The 23,634-nt window shown below is 38.8% G+C and overlaps 1 protein-coding gene across 6 annotated transcripts in view; it reads right to left on the bottom strand.

Moving 5' to 3' along the window:
- The window catches only part of PIGG (phosphatidylinositol glycan anchor biosynthesis class G), an 86,129-nt gene extending 63,419 nt beyond the window's left edge, over nucleotides 1–22,710 (bottom strand). For 4 of the 6 annotated variants that reach the window (XR_008210496.1, XM_052700642.1, XM_052700641.1 and 1 more), the window contains exons 1-8: nucleotides 22,500–22,710; nucleotides 18,087–18,292; nucleotides 16,820–17,029; nucleotides 15,354–15,542; nucleotides 13,031–13,172; nucleotides 10,290–10,502; nucleotides 3,293–3,510; nucleotides 240–521 (exon numbers count right to left, since the gene is read on the bottom strand). Coding sequence is in view for 5 of the 6 variants with exons in the window: in XM_052700642.1 (XP_052556602.1) it covers nucleotides 240–521; nucleotides 3,293–3,510; nucleotides 10,290–10,502; nucleotides 13,031–13,172; nucleotides 15,354–15,542; nucleotides 16,820–17,029; nucleotides 18,087–18,292; nucleotides 22,500–22,665 (1,626 nt within the window). In the remaining variant the exon portion in view is untranslated. The remainder of the gene's footprint in view (nucleotides 1–239; nucleotides 522–3,292; nucleotides 3,511–10,289; nucleotides 10,503–13,030; nucleotides 13,173–15,353; nucleotides 15,543–16,819; nucleotides 17,030–18,086; nucleotides 18,293–22,499) is intronic. The other 2 variants (XM_052700640.1, XM_052700644.1) reach the window with 2 other exon arrangements.
- Between the last annotated feature and the right edge of the window lie 924 nt (nucleotides 22,711–23,634).

The raw sequence follows: 23,634 nt of genomic DNA on the forward strand, positions 1-23,634 counted from the left end.
ACCTGATTGGAATGTTTCTCAAAGTAAAGGGAAAATAAGCACTTGTGTCATCTTCTTTCCAACAATCTTTTATCATGTCACAGTGAACATGCCACATTTCAACACTAATTTTGAATGATTCTAATTACGTTACAAACAATTCCTCTATGTAAACACGCACAAAAATCTTCCACAAAACTTCACTTGGAAGTATGCCACAAGGAGCAAAACTGTGAACCATAATGAATGCATGCTCTCACCTTCAGTGGAAGTCTGGAATTCTCAAGAGTCTTTCCAACGGCAGATAAAATACCGCACATGAGTGCAGAAATCAGCATCATCACTCCAACTGCAGTTAACCAGGACATACTGCAGAAATAGCATAAACTTTCTGCTGATGTGCATACAATGACGTGAACTGCACACAGCATCAGACACATCAAGTAAAACAGCAGAGAGAAGAGCGGAGGGGAGAGGGGCACTTCAAATTCTGCCCGACTGCTCAGAGCTTTTGGTACACTGAGAAAGAGTAGGAGCAAAACCTACAGGGGGGAAAAAAACAAAAACAGAGAACCGACAGGTAAAGAATCAGAATTAGCTAAGGCATACAGCCAGAATTCACACACACAAAACTCATGCTGTGTCATCCGTGTAACTCTAATATATATACTTCATCTTAAAAAAGCCATGAAACACTATGCTGGGTGGTCCAACCAAAGCAAGACTTCACCATATAAAGGGGCAAGGCAAAAATAGTGCTTTTCTTTATCAGTTTAAGGGGTTGGACTCACAGTTTATCAGGTTTTAATAAATAAACAAGTGCCTCCTGACCTGCTGTGACTGACGATGTGCATGATCTGCTTTCACTTTAAGAGTTTCAGCGCTCCACAGAATTAAGTGTTTTAAGTCTCAATGCCAAAATAGCTCTTGAATAAACAAATCTGACTTATTATTTATAGCCTACAAAGGCCTGAAGTGACATGCACACTCTAACAATGGTCATTTATCTCAGATTTCTTGCTGAGCCAAGTAGCTTCCCAGACCAGGGAAAGTGCTCATCTTATCACGTAAGTGTATGCTGTTTTCAGAGCTTAAGAATTCTCCTGGTGTTTATTTTTGCCCCCCTCCTTATCTTAATTTGATTTACCGATTTCACTTTGCTATAGCCTGCACACCAATCACTTAGAACTCCAGGCTTTTTCCCAGGTAACTGTACCAGTGAAGATGAATACCATCATTAGCAATTTCTGCTACCTATGTGCATGTAAAGAGAAAATCCAGCCACATACTGTAAGGATGCTCTGCAAGAGGCACACACATACCTAGTAATAAACTAGGCTCAATCTGTTTGTGATAGGGCAAGTTTAAAATAAATTTAAATAAAAAACTATTCTATCAGAGGACAGTCAATCTGTAATCATTCACTTATGAAGACCTCTACCTAAAACTCACCCATCATTACAGCTACATATAGTAAAAATTAACACTTTAAAAAATTTTGTTACACTGCAGTAGTCTATTCACTTACATTATACCTTCCACAATTCACTTACATTTGGAAGCATGAGGTTTCACAGTATCATATTGGCTCAGGTTTTACTTTATAATACAGGACTGAAAATTATAACAAAGCACTCAGTATACTAAAACGCCCAAATTGTAGTTATCTACAAATCTATATTTAGCTTTTTTGAGTAAATGCATGGTTATTAATGTACTAGATGTATTCTCATCATTTAAAATATAGGATTAATAGCACTTGTAGATTCGTGTAGTTTGAAGTCACTTGTAACATTTCCTGCCTTTATTTCTACAGTAAGGATGGGAAATACATACAGAACTGAAGGGGACTATGTGGAGCTTGCTGGGGGTCCATCCCCATGGGGATGCACAGTATAATAAAGGACTTTCCTATGACAGAGGCCTCTGGTTGTTGAACTGCGACATAAAACAAAATGATCTTGGAAAGTAGGCCAATTTCTTGAGTTCTGAATTGGAAAAAAAATAACCACACAAAAAACCAGGCTGTACTGTCTAGTTTTCCAGTGACACCAAGCAGGCTCTCATCAGGCAGACTTTTCACTGTTAGAGCTATTAGGTGAAGGTTTCCATTGATAAAGAGCCATTAACTAAAATACTGATATCTGTTTTGTTGAAAAACTAAGCATCAACAACCGCAAAAAAAGAAATCCAGTGCTTCAGGTACAAAGTGACTGTAAAGGCTTGAATCCTTACGTTCACAAAACAAAGGAACATGAAAGGACTATAAGCACTTCAGCTCCAGAGTGGCATTGGCCATCTCTAGATTTGCTGTCCTAGAGGAGGCACAGAACCTACCATCCTGTGCCCTGTGGGGACTGTGGAACTAGCTCCTGTCAAGAGGTATGCAGTGATACAGCCCATTGAGAAAGCCATCTCAAATGTGCTCTGTGCACAACACGAGGAATACAGCTTGCAAGGGCTGAGAAGACTCAAATACAAAACAGCTACTTATCACCTGTTACCCATTCCAGCCACAGAACACAACTAGATGCATAGCTATTATACAGCCTTGTAGGTGTATATGATGCTGTATGCAGGCCAGGTATATCTGTCCCAGAGAGCTAATTCTCACAGAAGTTGACAAAAACGCCACCTAAACTGTAAGTGCACGTTTTTGTATATGTGAGTGCAGGGTAACTCACCAGCAAACTCACTTCTTCAAAGCATTACCACAGAGACAATTTCCAGCACATGAGACCTCCCCAAACTATCAATCGCAAAGAATCACTTAAAATTCCAGAAATGTGATATCTTATCTTTACTCCTACAAGAGATATGGAATGGCAACTCTGCCTCTTCCAGCAAGCACTTGTTTCAGGACTACTGACTTATCAGTACACCAAGAATTCTCAGAATGGTGGAGAAAAAATTGGGCATATGGGGTTTAGCTTGTTCTGAGCAGCTGTGTTTGTTGTTAGATAAAGGTGAAAAAAGTAGGAACTTCACTGCAGATTTTTTTTTTTTTTTTTTTTTTTTTTTTTTTTTACACAGGAAGTTGGAACTAGATCTTCAAAGTGCCTTCAAATCCAAGCCATTCTTTGACTTGTGACGTGCATATATACCAAGTTACACCAAGACACAGGCATCATGTGTTCTCTTGAATCATTTCAAAGGGTAATAATTTAAAAAAAAGAGTACTACGTTAATTTTTCAAATACGAACAAACCTTAAAATACTTAATTCTGAAGAACATACACTAAAAAGTCAAACAACAGGAAATTTTATGCCTTGCATTTAGCTTTTTCCATAAAAAGACATATTTTTTGTTTACCTCCATAATGATCACAGTCCCCACCATCATTGAATACATATCATATTGTGCCACTTGTTTGCTTAGCGAAGAACTCAACGTCCTCAAGGCCTCCAAGTATTGTTTCAGGACCTTTTTGCCAAGATTTAAGAGTATTTCTGAATTATTCCCCTCTAGGTACAGTTTGATCCAATTACCATGGGATTTTTCTGCTATCTTAAACTGCTCGTATCCAAGATCTATTAGGGAGGGAAAAAAACAACAGGTTAGAGGATCCATGGACAACGAAGATAATTAGAGATCTAAACATACTTATATATTTTTTCATGTTTGCTTGTGTAATCTACAGAAAAACTGCTACAGCAGTTGAAACTTATTTTGTAGACAGGAAGTAGCATTACCTTCCAGCAAGTCCATAATGTTACACTGAATAAAAGCAATTAATCCCCAAACAAATAAAACGTCAAAGACTCTAAAAGTGACAAATACATTAAAACAGCCATTTACTTTTACAAAAGGTTTCCAAGATAAACATACCCAAATGCTTTAAATCCTTAAAACAATCTTTTTTTTTTTTTTTTTTTTCCCTCCACTGGAGCTATTTACTCTTCAGGCCGTTATTTCACAAGTAGGAAATCATCAGATTGCTGAAGAAACTTTATTTTTTGAAGAAACCACTGAAGGACCTACACAAAGCAGATTAAAGGCCCTGATTTTGCTGCAGCAAGTGATGAGAATCAGCTGGTAACACAAAGTGAAACACAAAATAAGCTGTATTTTGATGCAGGCATAGGAAAGTTAACAACTGAAGTGCATGGTTTGGCTTCAGTCATTTGGATTAACAAGCTGGTGCAAAACAATCCTCCTTCCACGAAGCTAGATACTCTTGCTACTGTATAAGGGCTGACCACTGCCCAAACTAGACTGAAAAAAAAAGAAAACCTGATACTGCTACTAACCCACAGAAGTAAAAGGCTTGTAACAGAAGGTGATTCATGACGGCCTAGCCACATTTAAAAGCATTCTGTCCAGAAGTAAAACTTGTGGCAGGCGGGAACACTAACCTTGAGTGATGACAACAGGCGAAATAGGGAAGAAACAAATATCCAAATCCTATTTTAGAAGTCCTTTGCAATTACAGCAGCAGTGGCTTTCATCCTGCATGTATTTTCCTTTCCATAAGTACTGGTTATTCCACAGAATCCTTACTTTACACTAAGTTAGAGTTGATATATGACACAGAGTGTCCACATTATGTGGATAGGCAATGAATGTTACAAGACAATTCAAAAGATGCAAGAGAGCCCCACTACTTTACTCTCCCATAACTAATGCTGTTTTCCCACTGCCAGCTTTCCCACTGTTAAATATTCACAGAAAAAGCTGCAGCACAGTAATTCCTGACCAGTCTTGACAGCATTTTTACTTCCCCAAAAGATATATTCAGCAATGACAATAAGTAGATACTGCAGGCAGGCATAAAAGAGACACAATTTTGTTCACACATAGAAGAAAATTAGAACAATTCATAATCATAAACATGAAATTTAAAAAGAAATCTGCAAAAAATTAATAGTTTGAGACTTATATCCACTTCAGCATTATACTCAGTTGTAAGTTTAATTTCAAGAACATGTATTCACAACACAGCAAATTAGATTAGCTGCTGTGTTTTACTGTAAATGTTGACAGTGGTATTGTATCTTAAAGCACTTAAGATATCCTTTTCTTCATCATTTTATAGGTGCTTTGCCCCATACTCCAACATGCCCTACAGTATTTAAAAATTGGCCATTGGGAATAACGTGCACCCACAACACAATCTCAATTTAGAACAGAAGAAAATGTATTTCAGTAGGCACTATGCTGTGTGAACATATATACCAACCTGCACTGTTTACAATAAATGTTTCTTTTGCTTCACTTCAATAATTATCAGAGAACAAGAGAACATCCCAAGTCAGGAAGGAACCACATGGATCAGTGAGTCCAACTTGTGGCTCTACAAAGAACCCCTGCTACTTCCATGCTATTTCACACTATGAAATTAATAACAAGGGCAAAAAGAACAATCGAAATGGTTATTTAACAAGCCTAACACTGTCCTCCTAACTTTAATTTCTTAACTTCCTACTTAAAAAGTAAGCTAAACATTTACTGTGGTGTTTCAAAAAGCAAGGGTTAAAGTAATCAGTTGTTGGTGTTTCGCAGAGCTCAGTCCTAAGGCAGTTCTGTTCAACATTTTTATGATGAATGACACATGAGTGGAGTGCCTTGGCAAGGTCACTAAACTGAAAGGCACTGTTGACTTCCTGGAGGTCAACAAGAGTCCTTGCAGATGGATCTAGATACACTGGAGCACTGGACAATCATCAGCACCACAAAATTCAGGAAAGAAAAACGCCGGGTTCTGCACCTAGGACAAGGCAATGCCAGACATAGGCACAGATGGGAGATGAGTGCCTCAAGAGCAGTACAGCAGGAAGGGACCTGGCAATGCCAGTAACATCAGCACAGCTATCCAATTAAAAGAGGTGAATGTCCCCATTTTTTTAGCACCTTTTTGAAGACTGTGTGCAGCTCTGGTCTCCACCGTATCACAAGCATGTTGAAGTCCTTTAAAGTATCCAGAGGACACAGCTGGATGACATGTTCTATGAAGTGACCTTGAGGACACTTGAGCTATCTGGTTTAAAGAAAAGGAGGCCGAGAGATCTCATCATTGCTCTGTGCAATTTTTGAGGAGGGGAAGGGGAGTGGGAGATACCAGAGCTCTCTTCTCCTCTTCTCTCCAGTGATTCATGATAGGATGCAAGGCAATAGCACAAAGCTGTACCAGGCGAGGTTCAGGCTCAGCATTATGAGAAATTTACAAGGTCAAACAATGGAACAGACTTGCTAGAGAAATGGTTGGAGCCCCATGGCTGACAGTCTGCAAGAGACAATTGGACAATGCCCTCATTAATGTCCTTTAACTCTGTTTAGCCTTGAAATAGTCAGACAGTTGGAATTAATGATCTTTTCCAAATGAACTATATTAAAAAAATACACTGGTTATACTACACTGGAGGCTTACAAGTATCTGCTGGTGAGTACAGTTCAATCAGCAGCAAACACTTGCATATCAAGAGAGCTGCCAGTGTGCACTAAGACTTTCACAACATAACTCTTAAACAGCGAATTCCCTAGAAAGTTTTTCTTCTGGCATGTAAATTCAAATAACTCCTACTTGAAATGAGAGTTAAACATTCATACTTTTGAGGAAATCCAGAATGGATTATCTAAAATGAGCTTCAATCAAACCAAGATTTGGCACAGCACCATTATATTATACAGAACACTAAAATTTGCCCAAGTTATATTTGGAAATCTAAGTAATTTCTGTCTACAACTTCTGTTCCTCATCCAATTCCATTTCTTTTTTTTTTTTTTTTCAACCCCCCCAGTCTCCTTCTGTATTCCTTTTAGCATATTTATTTCACTCTTCTGCATCTCTTTTGGTTATGCTTCCCAAGCACCTGGTTGATAGTTTTATTTAATTACAGTCGCAGGCAGCAATCGTATATTTATCAAAGTTCTTAATGAAATGAATTTATGATGTAGAGGCAACTTCTCCAGTTTCAGTACATAAGTCTCAGAAATCAGCAAATTATTTTGTTCAATATAAACATATAACACAAGCTTAAGATTGGGACCAAACTAAAGAGCGGACTTTCATTTTATTAATATCCAACTTGTATTCAAGTATGGCTTTTTGTTCTACCATAATGTGCCTTGTACAGAAACAGCCCTAGTTGTATAAGATAATTTAGATGAATGATCTGCAGTTTAGAACAAAAAGGAAGTAGTACTATCTCCTACAACTGCCCACCACACTGAGATAAGAACACTGTCACACAATCAAGAGTGCTCTTCTAGATGCAGTGGACTGTTCTAAAATTCTATGAATAACAATTATATTTAAAAAAAAAAAAAAAGCATTTCTGCTCAGAATTCAACTGAAATTTCAACATCTGCCAGTTGTCACTAACCAAGAATCTGAAATAGAAATTTTCAACTTTTAGTTTGCAAATGAGTGAGATGTTTAATTGGGTAATTACTGAGGATTCTTATCCTCAAAAAACTTGATAGCACACTCCACCCACAGAACTCCGAAATAGTATGGCCCAAGATTTGTCAGCACACCTCAAATGAGTGTGCAGGTGGTCCACAAAAAAGAACCAGAAGGCTCAGAACAGAGCTAGAACACTGTTTAGAACTGTGCCCAGTCATATCTTGAATGGCTGCAAATACAGAAACTACACAAATTCTACATGCAACTTACTCTAGTGTACTACTATCCTTACAGAAAAATGTTTCCTTTCATTTAAGTTTAATGCCTCTTATTCACTCACCAAGCACCAAATTTAGTTTGGTTTAGTCTTTTTTATTTCCTTCCTTCAGGCATTATATACATTGCTAAAGTCTTTCTCATGTCTTCTTTTCTCCAAGCTGAACAGCCCAAGCATCCTCTGCCCCTCTCCTAGTGTATGACAGATGTTCCAGGTCTCTCACTCATTAGATTACAATGTCCACATCCTCCTTATACAGGGGAAGCCAGAGTTGGGTCAGTGACCCCACACGTGATATGACTATAACTGAGGAAAGAGGAAAAAAAAAGCCCTGTATACTGTTGGCCTTCTTTTCAAAATGATGTATTGCTGGTTTACGTTCAACATCATATCCACAAGACCCCTTGTCTTTTTCCATCAAGCTGCTCTTCAGGCACTCAGCATCAAACCTGCATTTTCTTCTCCCTGGATGCATTTCTCTTTGCTGAACTTCATGAGGTCAGGCCATTTCTCCAGTTTGTATTAATAGCACCAAACTCATCTGCTGTATCTTTCTTCAAGTTCTGCACCATCTGCAGTATTGCTGAAGGATGCTCTACCACATTATCTAGCTCATAAATGAAGATGTTCAACAGTACTGGCCTCAGTACTGTTGGGATCTGCACTAGTGACTGGACTTCAGCTTGGCTTTGTGACTGATCACAACTGATCACAGCCCTCTGAGCCTGGCAGTTTAGCCACTTTTCTGCATTGACCGTTCATTTATCTAACCTGTAAGGCACATTCATCTCAAAGTATATTATGGGAGACAAACATGTTACCAAGGCTATTGTGACGACACAAACGACATCCAATTCTCTCCATTTATCCGCCAAGCCAGACATTTTGTAAGGTGGCGTGAAATGTGGGATAGTATTTACCCTCAGTTACCAAACAACCCAAAGCTAAGCACCATCCATCCAGACTTTGGAACTACAGGCAGCATTAGTCACCAATTTAGCAACTTTTCAGTATTTCTATGGACTCAAGTATCCACCTTAATGAACCTTACCACTAAATAAACAGCCAGACATCTTTTATTCCCCTGCCAGTCTCAACGGTACTCAAAGTTTCCTACAGCTGTGTATTAAGATAAAGCCTTACTTATCTAGGAACCTGTGAGAACAGCAAGACTCCTTAATACATGTACAGCAACATAGAAAATTCATCTTAAGAAACTGCACAAAAAACTACAGGGACTTAGATCTGATTCCATCTTACAGAGGCTATGTTACTGAAAAGAGAGAACCTAATCACAGAGGCTCAGCTGCCCGCTACTGTCCTATCTCCAGTAGTATAGCACTCCTCATAGCAGTTCACAGTCACAAGCAAGTAGCATAAAAACCTTTACATTTCCTCCAACTTGAGTAATTTTTATTTCTTTTCTCAAAGGAAAGCTACAAGTTGAAATAATGCTGTCCCTGGAAAAAATGAAGTAAAAACAGAATCTGGAAGAAACTTCAGCCTGCTTCACCAGTGCTTGAGGAAACAGTCAAATGGAGTTTTGTGTTGGAATTTTCAATTAAAAAAAAGCCATATTCCAAACTATACCAACATAGTGAGTTCCTTTATTTGACCCATTTGCTGGAGGAAAAAATACCAGTATAGGACTTTATTATCATAGCATTATCTACACTAACATTTCACTACCATGGGCAACATTTGTTTTAACAGGCTACTGGACAGGGTTTAATTATGATTAGAAGCCATGATGTTGAAAGATAGTTATTTCTTGATCTACTGTGATCATTTTGTTGAACTTCACATTGTCTTCCATTTTAACTATTCATACTTGTATTACAACTTCACATTCCTGTGCAGCTATTTATGCGATTCAGACACAGTCAAGCAACAAGGACTTCAGGCTTCACAATTACTTTAAAAATCAATGCTTTCTAATGTCTAGGGTAAAATATCCACCTGCAACCTCTATTTTAAGTTTTATTCACATATTTATATTAACTTGCTTACTTATGCTGCTTGTCTGTAACAAGCTTCTTAAATGAGTATTATGCTTTGCTAGGGTAGACATATGATGTTTTGGTTATTTTTCCAACCTTGTTTTTTGTTCTCTCCACCTAACATATACAAACATGTAATTGTACATCTAGATGTACTTTTAACTGGCAATTCTGCATTTCTTTGAGTTCTCACTCCCATGTAAACTCACACAAAAGAAAAAAAAGGAAAAAAGGAAAGAAACTCATCGTAAATTATTTCCCAACGTTATTGGACATAGACTTTCTAAACCAGAAAATTAATTCCGTTGTGCTGTTCCTTCAAATAGTGCTCAGAATCAGTGCCCTGTACCTCAAAAATACACATGAACACAAAAGTATGCATGAAAACACTGAAATTTAACTACACAGGTAGTTTTTACTTTAATCTTACCCCTCCATCGTTATTTCTGCTCTTTCATCTACTAGTAGGAGTACTGAACATTTTTATTAAACAATGTTTATTCAGAAGCAGTGTGCTGGAATAAATAACAGTGAAGAGCAAATTCCACATTATTACTCTAAATATTGCTCTCAATTAAATGGCTAATTTGCAGTGTCACACCCAAAACCCCAAACTCTGTTAGAAAGAATATCATATTATTAGGTAAACATCTTTCTTTTCATTTATTGTTTTTTCAGATTATTTACCTTTTTCATAGGCAGGTGTATTCTCTTGCAACAGTGTGCTAAGCTGGAACCCATTCATGTGCAAGAAACGTAGTTGTTCTCTCATGGTCTTGCTTCCCACAACTGGTAATATAATGTTCCCAACATTGTTTCTTGAAATTGGTAGACCAAGACCTACTGCCAGTGTACTAGCCAAATCAGTTTGTTGCACAAGTTCAAGTTGGGTTAGAGGACCTACAATCAACAAACAAACAAACAAACAAAAAAAACCCTTCAATTACTTCAATGGTTAGTTCAAAAAACGGCAAAAGCTGGACGTCTTAGTTAAAAAGTATTTTCACTGCTGTTACAACTATTTCAAGAGAGCTACAAAGTGATCTTTTTTGTTGTAAAATCAGAATTTATGAAATTCTCAGAGAAAAATAATTCTTCAACGTGTGCAATTACTAGAAACAGAACATGAATGTTACACAATATGTATAAAGATTGTCCAGGAGAATACTTAATGGTATCAAGTCTCAGTTAAATCTTGAGAGAGTTTGATGACGTTCAGATTAGAAAGAACAGAGAACATTACAGTAGACTGATTAATGCACAAATGAAGAATGAGAATCTAATGTAATGCTGACAGTATTCTAGATTCCTCTTGATATTAATTAATATCAAATTGCTGTTGTCATATTAGCTCGCTGGACAAACAGAACTGGAGGTCAGGTAAAGGAACATTGAGTCCTAAGTCCTGGAGCTCCATGCAAGCAAAGGTTGAGAATTTAAAGTATGAAGATGTCATTATCTGACTGCAGTTCTCAGTCTTCTGTGCAGATGAGAGATTTCATTCAACGTATGTAATTATTTAAAATTGCAACACCAATTGTTTCTTCCTATGCTTTATTAGTTACATAACAGAGCCTTTAACCATGCTCTTAGTTCTCTTTGCAAATCCTGGCAGTGAGTATTTTGACTTATACATGAAAATAAATGTTATACAGTGCTTATTACTCTCAAGGCTCCCTTTAAGAGAATTAGAGTTTCATCTCTCGTTTCTCATCGATTTGTGATTAATCTCATACCTGTTTAGAATGTCATCTATAATCCCTAAATCCTCTTTGCATGAGTGTTTGTATGTCAGCATATTTCAGATTTCATCTTTAAGGCAAGTTTTTAAATAGTTACATAAAAAGTAAAAGAAAGACCAGCTACCTCTAGTCTGCCATGGGTGGCATAACTGTGCAGAAGACTACAAAAATTAATATTCAGATCACACATTAAAAGTGAAAGCCTGAAGGATTACTATTTTGAGGTCTGTTGTTTCAACCACGATACATTTCATTTTCAGTAGAATTATAAGCAGCAATCAGTAGAATTTTTCCTACTACAGCAATAAGAAGTAAACTGTTGAATATTAAAAATATGATAAAAATCACACTTAAATGTGACTTGCTCTGAAAAGACAGTTGACTAGCTATATTTCATCACATTGTAAAAACTGCATGTTCAGTTTAAATGTAACAAACTAATCCAAACGAATAAGAAATTGCATTTACAGGATCAACACCTGTGGCTTGGTTGTCAACATATATCAGTGTCACTTATAAACCAAAAACTTACCTTGCTTAGTCAGCTTCTGAATGTATTTTGCTTTTCTATCTGAAGAGTCCAAGGACATTTCAGGCAATCTTTTCTACTACTGCTGGATATGATCTTTACAAGTGATAGACAGATAAATGTACTTTAATTGTGCTGCAGGAACCTCCAGAAAAATAAATAAGGCAAGGTTTGGCAAGCAGGAAAAGAGATGAAAATGGACAAGAGGCGTAATGAAAGGCAGAAGGGAAGTATTATTTTGAAGAAAATGTTCATTCCTAACTATGCTTCACTTATTAACTCAGGGTGTTTATTTCAGAAAGATATTTTAAGCTACACAAACTACCACACCATTCCCTTCATTCCTCTTATCTTAAGCCGTATAATACAACTTGAGAGTGAGCTTCAGAAGCAGACAAGCTCAATGTAACAATAAAAAATGAACTGCCTGTCCAATACAGGAAATACACTCATGTTTCATATTCCTTCCTTAGATACTTCACAATCAATGGTTCTGTTTCCTTTGCTGTCATCTCCCTCCTTTTAACAAGAACAATTCTTCTTCTTTCCTGTTATTCCCAGCACACAAAAATGGCATTTATTCTTCTGTCTCAGCTGTTTGAAATGGAAGAACGGAGGCCAGAAAAAGGATTGCCAGAAGAGTTCTTGAAATCTTCAAATGTTTGGTCATGGAGCTGACCAAAGCTCTCAGGGAAGTTCTCCCATTATAAATGTTACAGATACATGTTGACAACCAGATGACAAAAGCGATTATTCTAATGCCAAGAATGACAAAAGTTAAAACTCACTTCAAGCAGGACTTAGGTTCTAATCATATCTATTTACCAGTACTCTGTGATCCAGACAAGAGATCTCACTAGTACTGAACATTAAAAACTTCTGCAGCACTATCCTGCTTTAACCTGAGAAATAACTAATTCTGCCTGTGGTTACACAGCTTAAGCCACACATTCAACATGCCATAGACGAAAACTCTAAAAAACAGATCACAAAGAACATGTTATCTTGACAGATGTGTAGAACTAATAGTGAGCTAAATTCCACCACCAAGATGATAACATGATAAAAACACATTATTTTCCAGGAATAACATAAATTGAAGTCAGAAATGTTCTAACAATGGTATCCTAGAAAACCAAGGTTCTTTTGATCCTTACCACTTCTCTTTTCAAAAGCAGAGCTGATAAATAGCAGCGGTGTGTGCACTTCACCCTCTGAAGAACCGCCGTGACTGCCTGTTTCAGACATCCCGTGATCCCCACAAACAACCAGCAAACTGGGCAGAGAAGCCTCTCCTTCCTGCAAGCCACAGTAATAAAGTTTAAAACACGAACAATATGTTTGTTGCTCTGAAAGCAATGCTTCCTATTTCGTTACGTTGGCCCATGCCCTCAAGATGTTAACAGGATGGCAGCAGAGGTTGAACCTTCCCACCAATACCCCGTTACATGTTGTTGCCATGTGACAGATGGCAGCAGAGGGACACTGACACAATGGCATCCAACGTGGAAGTGTAGATGAAGCAAAGGTGAGTCACTGAATTCCTACTTGTGGAAAAATGCAATCCACTGACATTCACCGACACTTGCTGAACTTCATGGAGACCCAAGAGTGGATGTGAGCACACTAAGGCAGTGGGAAGTGCATTTCAGCAGTGCCAACTGCAGCAGTGGGTCACCTCTGCTACTGCAGATTGTTACAAGTGTGGTATGCACACTTTTGCTCATCCCTGGTGGAACTATGCAGCTACTGACAATGACTATGTGGAAAAACAGTTTTCTGTAGAGGAGAATTTGTTCTATGAAACAGTGTTACTGTGGTGTTTGTACCCGTTTTATTTTCCATGGGAATGAATAGGAGACATTACACTTCTGCCGGACCTGTTTGTGTGTGTGCATATGTGTACATATCTACCTATATATGCTCCATCACCTCTAACACCTTCAAGCATGAATATTTACTGAAATAAATTCAGATTTCAAAACTGGCTGTCAACAGCCAGAGTAGATCACCAGGAAACACCTAAGCATTAAGCAGCAAATAATTATTTATTTTTAAGTTAAGGCAGAAGTATGTATCATTATAACACTACCATGAAAAAGACTCTGAAATAATGAATATAACCGATTTACAAAGTCAGAAGAGTCTGACTTTTTGAAGAAAATCAGCAGTACAGGAACAGTAACACAGAAAGAAGTCTGTTCCCCCCAGCTGAACTCAGTCTTCAGCTTCAGTGAGACTTTAATTAGAAAAATATTAATACTAAAAATATCAGTAAGTGTAATAATAACTCTATTTTATAAATCTTACTGTAAGCAATGTGCTAAAAAAGATTTGAGCAGGGTCAAAGGAAATTAGTTAATTAGTAAAATGAACAAAATTAATTCTACACTTCCATTTTAGATTTTAAGTTATAACATTTAAAGTTTTAAATGATAAAGAGAAATCTTAGATGGTTAAATTCAAATTTTTTCTCTAATCTTTCAAGTGTTTTTGGGGTAGAAATTTGACATGACTGATATCAAATTATGTCTATTTTTGAAAGCAGAGAAGCAGAAGCAGAAGCAAGGCCTGTCCAGCCCTTCTGAGCTGTCAAATAAAAGACAACAAATGTCGTCATTTCATAACAAAACAGTTTTTTGTCATCTCCAGTACACCTGTTACATTCAGAAGAAAATTGCTTTCCTTATTTCCTTATTCTAAAACTGCAAGAAAGATTTGCAGATTGTCAGCAAAATCATTGCATAAAAAGTGCACTGAGACACATGTGATTATAACCTTCACAAATAGCATTATAACTTTTCCTTTAATTTTATGCTATCCATTTGTACAGATACACTACTGAAGTTTTATGAGGAGCTATCTGAACTGCAGCTGTCTAAAAAGATAAATAAGCTTAAGGCCACTTGGAATTAGGATTGTACATTTCAACATCCAGACTATTTAGATAAGTTTCTACTTCCAACTTTAAAAACAGACTCAGATTTGCTAATTTGATGTTCTATGTTGAGAAAAAATGTCTACAAACTCCACTTGTATTTGATACTTTTCAATATCTGAAAATCAGGAATACCTTCCTAATTATAAAAACAAGACACATAGCTACATAAACCCATTACTGCTCTGCTAAATTAAATTACTAAAAAGGACATCAACTACTGTTTTCATTCATGAGCAATAAGAATTTTTGCTCATATTCCACTTCTCTTCCTGCAGATCGAGCAGAAATTATTTCCCACAACTATTCAGTAGTTGCAGTTAATAGATGTTACTTATGTCAGATAGTAAATCCTTTAAAATGCTATTAACAATGCAATCATTGTTAACTGAAGAACAGGCAGGACAAGAAAAAGAATAGAAAAACACTCACCTCCATCTAAGAATAAACTACTACTCATGAACAGGCAATGGCATTGAATACTATTAATGCAATACGATTCTATAAAAGCCAGATTTTCATCCAAAAACAAGATATATTACCTTTGACAGAAGAGAAATATGAATCTTCTTCAAGACATTGTCCATTTCACGAAGTTTTGGTCCCACTAGTGGGCTGTTTGGCCCAGTCATATGTCCAATATGGTCCAATCCGAGGTAATGTAATATTAAGAGATCCCAGTCTTCTCTCTTCAACACTCTATCCAAATGTCTAGTAACATTATCATCAACCTCAGAAACAAAAGGAAAACAAATAATAATTTCCCTTTTGTAAAAAGCATAGAATATTTCCCTTCTGTATAAAGCATAAAAAGATTATTTTGTACTGCTCATGAAAGTTCTCTAAAAGATAACGAGGATTAGTCATTCACAAAGTTAAAAGAAAAAAAAAAAATCAGACTGATCACTTCATTGCTAGGTAGAGTTAAAGACTACCTTCAAAAAAAAAAAATTCTTCACCCCATTTCAATCCCTCTTGTTTGTCAAAGACCAGATTACATAAAGCAGAGAATACAGAACTGACAAGCTTTCACAGACACTTCTGAAAACTCTTTCAAAACATTTTTAATCACTTTCACCTTTCACACCTCTGATTTATCCCTTCTGAGAAGCAGGTACAGGGAACAGCCTTTCTTTGGAGGTAGGAAATACTGAAGAGAAAAACAGTGCTGACAAAAAAAAAAAAAAAAAAACTGTCTGCATAGCAATAATTAAATATTTAAAAAAATTCTGTTTGGTGTCTATCCCAAGTTCTCCTGTCTAAGTTAAAAATTCATTTGAGTTGCATGCAATTCCCCTGAGTATTAAAAACACTTAAACATTGCATCTGCAACATCAGATCTAGCAACACATTTGCTTCATTTCACTCTGCAAGCTTTGAATCTTCCACAAGGCTTATTAAGACAACCACTTAGAAGTATTTTTCATTCACAATAGGCCTATCTAACTTCCTTAAACATGAAAAAGTATATATGGCAGTAGCATTGGGTTAGTGGCACAAGATTTCACAAATCAGTTTCAAAACATGAGTTAGAACTGCTAGCCCATTTACTCTTTGAGTATTCTCAGAAAAAGAATTTTCACAATTTGTTTTGTTTACTGTTTATGTTCCATCTTTTCCAGAACATTGAAACACTGCTCATCTTAAACCTAAAAAAGCAATAATGTAGATAATATGCCTCCAGGAGAAGAAGACAATCTATTAGCAGGCCTTTTAAAGATGGCCTGTTCTACAAATGCACTAGGAAACCAGAACCATGGATAGTGACACTTTTAAACATGGTAGGTAACGCATTACTGTATGACCCAAACACTTCCAATGCCCTGTGCATGAAGAATTGAAGTCTTTAGCTCAAGACTGTCAATACTGAAAAGACACAATTCAATTTCTATTTATTTGCCAGGTTAGTGTTTCAAAACAAGGACAGTCTCATTCTTCCATTTTCCGAAGTCGTCACTATGTGTTTGTACACACATTATTTAACTTGAGATTATAAAAAGCCTCTCACCTCTGTAAAATCTGACACAAAAAAGGACGTTGTTCCATCATATTCCACAAAATGCTTTGGAAACAATTTTACCCAAGTATCATCACCATAAAAGATTATTCTTTTCCCAGCTGCTTTTGCCTGCCATATTAGATTGTCACTCATTAGAGCTGGAGAGTTGAGGTTCACAACAACATCAATGAAACCAGGAATGCTACCCGTCATCAAAGCCTACATAAAACAAGAGATGTATTAACAGAAACTGAAAAGTTTACAGTACCCAAAATAAAATATCAGTGTTAGAGAAAATAATGAAGCAGAGAGGAAAGAGATTACTGTATGTAGTCATTGAAACTATAGGGCAAAAGAACATATGAACTACCATGCCACATAATACCAACTGTCACAATATGATGCCAAGAATTGGCAAATGGCATCAGGAATACTACCTGCTTAGCAGGAAATTAAAAATTACATTTTCTAATCAGTGGGAAGCAAAACCACTCTGTATCCCAGTTTAAATTTCCTTCATTTAATGGCTCAGTAAGTTACCAGTAAGACTGTGTAGATGGCTTAAGTAAATTAAACTAACACAAAACTAACAATGGTAGAATGCTCATAACAGAAATAAGAAACTTCTGGAAAAAAATGAAGTCCACCTATGAAAAGCTACCAGACTGTGTTCTCCTCCGTCTCTTTCTGGCCTTGCTATTCAGATCCATTACTAACAGGATGACTAAATATTTACAGACAAAACTCAAATTTTAATTATGTTGAGGCTGGAACAACATAAATTTACATACATCTAGACTTCCCATCAGAAGTTCCCATCAGAACAGAGTGAGAAACACCAACAAAAATGCTCTTGCAAAGAAGACAATAGGAAAATTTGCTAGCCATGTGGCCGCCTTCCCAAGATTACAAATGAAAAGACTGCGCCCACCATCTAAGCTGGCACCAGGGCCATAACTGTCCTCAACTGATTCTCATAGAGCTTTCTACCACTGAGCTATAAGATAAAGGAACAAAACAAGGCAAAGTGCCGTAAGTGAAAGCTACCACCACTCACTTATCCTCTCTACTTTCTTTGCAGCCCAACCTTTTCTGCAGGAAGCACATTTGGGTCAAGGCAAATAACAATCATATCACATGCATTACTGCAACAAAGTAAGTTCCAGCTACAGATTAACAGTAATATCACAAAACCTCTTTACACCAATTCTCAGCAAATGAAACAAACCAATCTTTCCAGTTTTCTTCAATGAGGCAACCCTAAAGGGAAACTTACCTTAATTCGAGGCATAGTCACAGTGGGTGGCTTTGCTTCAGCAATGAAACTGTAGGATGTCCCTTTTTCAATAACTTGTGTAGTGTAAGGCATGAACTGTTTACCTTTGGATCCAAAGACAAAATCATCTCTCAAAGCATCTATCAGGACAATGACAACTTTTTTGAAAAGTGGTGGTGGAATTTTGGTCCAGTTGGAAACTATTCCTAAAGCACAACAACAAGAAGAATGTATTTTAAGTCATCAAAATTTTTAACATTTGCTAGACATAAGTTAAAGGACAGCTGCACCACAGAAATGTGTGCCTCAAAGTTATTTTATTAACTTTACATTCCAAAGCAAGAAGTTGCAAAGAATGGCAAATATTAGACCTAATCTGAGGAAGTTGAGTTTTCAGGTCATCCACCACAAGAATGACACAAATTCAGTAGTTAGGAAGAAAAACATAAATGCAATGAATGAATGCAATGCACTATGAGAAATGGTAAGAATTGAGAAAAAACTCCATAACAAAAAGTTCAAAGGGATAGAAAGGAACAGTTTCTAATTTCTCTGGTTAAGTTAACTAGACTGAACTATATATATCCAATTTACAGTTACTGTAAGAAAAAAAATACTGCACTGACCTGTGCTAATATCCAGGCCTGCATAACAGAACATAATTCAAACAGTGCCTCTCAATCAAATCTCACCATCAGAGAGCAAGAGTAACAAAGAAATAAACAGAACTTCATTGACATTGGAAGTGAAAAGATTTGTACACACTCACATCCTTCTGAGTTGAAGTTTGCATGCTAGGATAGTAAGGTAACAGCAGCTGTTGGGCTAAAATCCAATTCCAGAATACCCTGAAAAAACTAGTTTGTGCTCAGAGAGCACAGCACAGCAATGGCCCATGACACGCCTTCAAGCCCACCTCTTTTCTTCTTTTGCATTCAGCTTAGTCATACAGCAACATTTCCTTTTTACAGCAGAAGGCTTGGGCCAAACCTCTACAGGCCTCATGTGTCTACCAAGAGACAAAACAGGAGTACAGAGATAAAAGCAGAGTGGATCCCATTCCTAGATGACTTCCTAGACAACACAGCGGTTGATCAGTAATATGTATTATATAAAGTTACAGCTTCCATGTTCTTTTAGAACATGGAACTTTTTTTTTTTTAGAACTTTTAGAGTAAAATGCGTTTCTGATTAAGTGGTTGATAAGCTGGGAAGACCACAGATAGTTCTGTGTCTAAGAATTTAAAAATAAGCTCAGAAACTGTATTTTAGGTGCATGCCTAAGCATCACTACATTGACATTCACGAACTCGCTAGCGGTACTGATTTTTCCAGGTAAAGAAATTAAAGACGGGCACAGCAGAGGAGAGAGGGAAACTTCAACAACAAAAAAGTAAATCCCAGCCACTTTGACAAAAAATGAAACGTCGTTTCTGAATGACTTGAATTACTAAATTGGCAGGCTTGCTCTGGCATTCATGCATTTCACATAGGTAAAAACAAGAGGGCAGAACTGGATGCACTGTGCCTTTAAGTTTCTCTCATAATTGACTTTCCCCCACTTTTCTAGGGAAGGAAAACTTGCTGAATACCATGTGCACCTCTTAGGATGTGGCATGCTTATTTATGTCTGCTACAGTTCTTTATAAAAGTTACTTTACATGAAAGAGAATGTTTGTAAGCAGTGAACAAAACAGAAGGTTCTACTACAAACTTTTTAAAAAGAGATTAAGACTGGAGGCAGTCAGATTTCAAGGAATAAGGAGCTAGCAAAGATCAGAGTCAGGCTTCCGAACTTCATGAAAACAAACCTCAGACTGGTTAAGGAATTACCAGATGGGATCTGCTGGGAAACTCTCCTTAGGGACATAGGAATGGAACAGAGCTGGCAGTTCTTTGAGGACACCTTTCCAACAGCACAAGAGCTATCCATGTCTCAGCAGAGAAAATAAGGCAGAGGAGGCAGGAAATTGGCATGGCTGAGCAAGGACTGCTGGTCAAATTAAAGATAAAAAAGGATATGTACAGACAGTGGAAGCTGGAATGGGTGGCCTGAGAAGAAAAGATCAGGGCCATCCAGACATGCAGAGATGAGATCAGGAAAGCCAAAGTGCAAGTGGAAATGAACTTGGGGAAGGACGTGAAAAATAACAAAAGGATTCTATAGGTATATTGGTCAGAAGAGACAGACCTCCCCTCTCCAATAAATGAGAAGGGAGAAATTTCAACAAGACATGGAAAAGGCTGAGGTACTCAACTAGCTCTTAACCTCAGTCTTCACTGGCAGACAGGCTTCCCATTACTCTCACATGCCTGAGCCTCTAAGAGGAGACTGAGGGAGCAAAATCCCTCCCACTGTAAGAAAAGAGCAAGTCTGTGACAACCTGATGAGCTTGAATGCGAACAAGTCTATGGGGCTTGATGACATGCATCTCAGAGTACTGAAAGAAGTGCACAGTGAAGTTGCCAAGTCACTCACCGTCCTAATAGAAAAGCCATGATTGTCAGGTGAAGCCCTCAGTGACTAGAAAAAGAGAAACATCGCTCCCATTTTTAAGAAAGGGAGAAAGGAAGATCTGGGGAAATACAGGCTGGCGAGCCTCACCTCTGTGCCTGGGAAAATCATGGAGCAGGTCCTCTTGGGAGAGATGTCAAGGCACACGTGAGACCAGGAGGTTATGAGACACCCAACACCACTTCAACAAGGGCAGATCATACCTGACCAATCTAGTGGCCTTCTACAATGCAATGACAGCATCAGTGGACAATACAAAAACAACTGACATAATTTACTCGGACCTGTGTAAGGCCTTTTACATACTCCCCCATCACACTGTTAACTCTGTATTGTAAAGCTATGGATTTGAAGGGACAATATCAGTGGATAAAGAATTGGATGGTTGCAGTCAGATAGTTGTGGTAAATGGCTCTATGTCCACGTGTAGGTTGATCACAGGAGGTGTTGTCTTCCAGGGATCTGTCACTCTTCAACATCTTTCACTAATGACATTGATGGAGTTGCTGGAGCAGGAACAGGTGAGGCCATGAGGCTGATGCTAAGGCATCTGTCTTTTAAAGAAAGGTTGAGGCAGTTGAGATCGTTTAGCGTGGAGAAGAGAAGGTTGTGTAGAGACCTCAGTGTGGCCTTCTGATACTTAAAGAGAGCTTATAAACAGGAGCGGGATGGACTTTTTACATGGTCTGATGGGGATAGGATATGGGGGAGTGGCTTTAAATAAAAAGAGGGGAGATCTGGGTTACACATTAGGAGGAAATTCTTTACTCAGAGGGCAGTGAAGCACTGGCACAGCTGCCTAGAGGAGCTGTGAGTGCTCAAAACTGGCAGGCATTCAAGGCCAGGATGAGCAGGGCCTTGGGCACCTTGGTCTGGTGGGGGGCAGCCCTACCTATGGCAGGGGGATCAAAATTAAAGGATCTTTAAGATCCTTTCCAATCTACACCATTATTTGATTCTATGATTGTCTAACACAGGTTAGGAAAGCAATGCAATGGCTTTAAGTGCTTATTAGTAAGACCAAGAGATCACTCTGCACTCAAGCTCTAACACAAGAACTCCAGAGAGGAAATAACCATTCCCATCACTGTATTTTTTCCTAGGATTACAAACACATCTAAATTTAACCTAAGAGTTTGTAGAGATGTCTGCACACATTTATACTCTCCAGGTCAAACCAGACTTTTCAAAGCCCAATTGTCTGGTCCCTCTTTCCCCCCCAGCATCTACTGCTAACATTCACATGGGAATACAAAGTTTCACTCATACTTAAACCCGATATTGAGATCTCTATAGCACAACCTATAAGTGTCAGACATCCCTGACACTTTTGGTAATCTCCAGCTAAATACTTAACTGCAGTTTAGCAGCCTCAGCTTAAGCCTGTAAGATTAGAGCTTTACAGCGCTTCTGCTTCACTAATGTTGTGATGCCATGCTCTGAATTAGGCAAACGTCTCTTCCAACCACTGCCTCTACAAAGTCAGTGAGCCTGTCCCAAGGCTCTGCCTTTGTATAACTCAGAAATAGCAATGACAGGAGGCAAAAAGCAGTGGGTCTCATTAGGGCCGCCACAACCTTGCTCTAGCAGACAGATGTCCTACCAAGCAGCAGACACATGCCGTACCAGCCACCTCGCCTGGCCGAAACACAGCTCAGTGCAGCCGTTCCCTGGAGGTCAGGGGTTCACCATCACCATCCACAGTCGATGATTAAGGCTCCTCGCAAGCAGAAACTGCAGACAGCGACCAACCCTACACCTATAGAACTACCTCTGTTCTAAGCTACTTCGGAAGCAGGCTCTGAAACACGACAGCGCCTCGGAACGGCACTGCAAAGCACAGAAGCCCTCGCACACCGGAGAGCACCGTGAAACCGCGGACCAACCCAGCCTCCTACCTGGGCCGGGCGGGGCCGGCTCGGCGGGAGGCTCTGCGCGTGCCTCCCCGCGCGGCAGGGACCGGACGGGCAGCGGGAAGAAGCCGCGGAGGAACAGCGCGACCCCCAGCGCCTCGGCCAACAGGCAGCCGGTGGCCAAGGCCCCCGAGCGTAGCCGCAACCTCATCCTCCCCGCTCTCCGGCCTGCGCCCCGTCCGCTCCCGGCGTCCTCCGCCCCGCCCCCCCTTCGGCCAATCAGCAGCTACCGCACCTGCCCGCCCGGCCCTCCTATTGGCCAGCAGCCAGCGGCTCTCCAGCCCCCAGCCGGAAGTGGAGCCCCGCACGGGAGAGGGCGGAATGTCCCAGCAGCCTCCGCGCCGCAGGCCCGGGAGGGGGTGCGGTGTTGTGGCTGTGACGGGGCTGGTCTGAAAGCTGTGGTTTAGAGCATCGCGGGGAGATTTTGCACTAAGCTGCACCAAAAGGCATCAGGCAGAGCAGGAAGGGAACTTTGAAGTCAGTTTGAATGTGTTGGGCGAGTGGAATTTTCTTTTGTCTTCTTAATACCATCGTGTAGGATCCTTTTCTAGCAAAACCCATTGGGAAGGAAGCATATCATGGCAGATGAAGGAAGATAAATGAGAAGGAAAAAAGGCTCTAAAAGTTAGTTTTCTGGAAGTGGACGTGAAGCTGTTGTGCAAAGATGAGCTGATGGTACGCTCACCGTGCTCCTTGATTCAGAGGGGCAGCCACAGAGGTCAATACTTAAAGAGATTTTATTACTGCTTCTCCGCCTGTGGAGTTTCTGTGTACTGCGCGTTTTTGCTAGAAAGATATTGAAAACCTAGAGAGGATCTGCAAGGCTTTCAGCAAGTAGGAAGGGGCAAAACGAAACATGGGTTTTACTCCAGGCTAGTGTGTGTATGCTTCAAGTATTCATTAAGTGTCTATAGATCTCACTTCCAAAGTCATATTATTTGCATGTCTAAAAAAGGTGTATTTTTTACTTTCAGTGAATATTTCCTGCTGTCTTCTAAATCTTGAACCCGAGTGGGACTGTTCAAGCAGAAAATTAGAAAGGTTAATTCTCTAGCAAATAAAAGCCACGCCAATGTAGGCTGTGTTTATAACACAGAGCAGCAGCTAAGAAATGTCATTA

This window comes from Tympanuchus pallidicinctus, unplaced genomic scaffold (assembly GCF_026119805.1).
Source record: "Tympanuchus pallidicinctus isolate F22 unplaced genomic scaffold, pur_lepc_1.0 scaffold4, whole genome shotgun sequence".
In the NCBI taxonomy this organism is placed as follows: domain Eukaryota; kingdom Metazoa; phylum Chordata; class Aves; order Galliformes; family Phasianidae; genus Tympanuchus; species Tympanuchus pallidicinctus.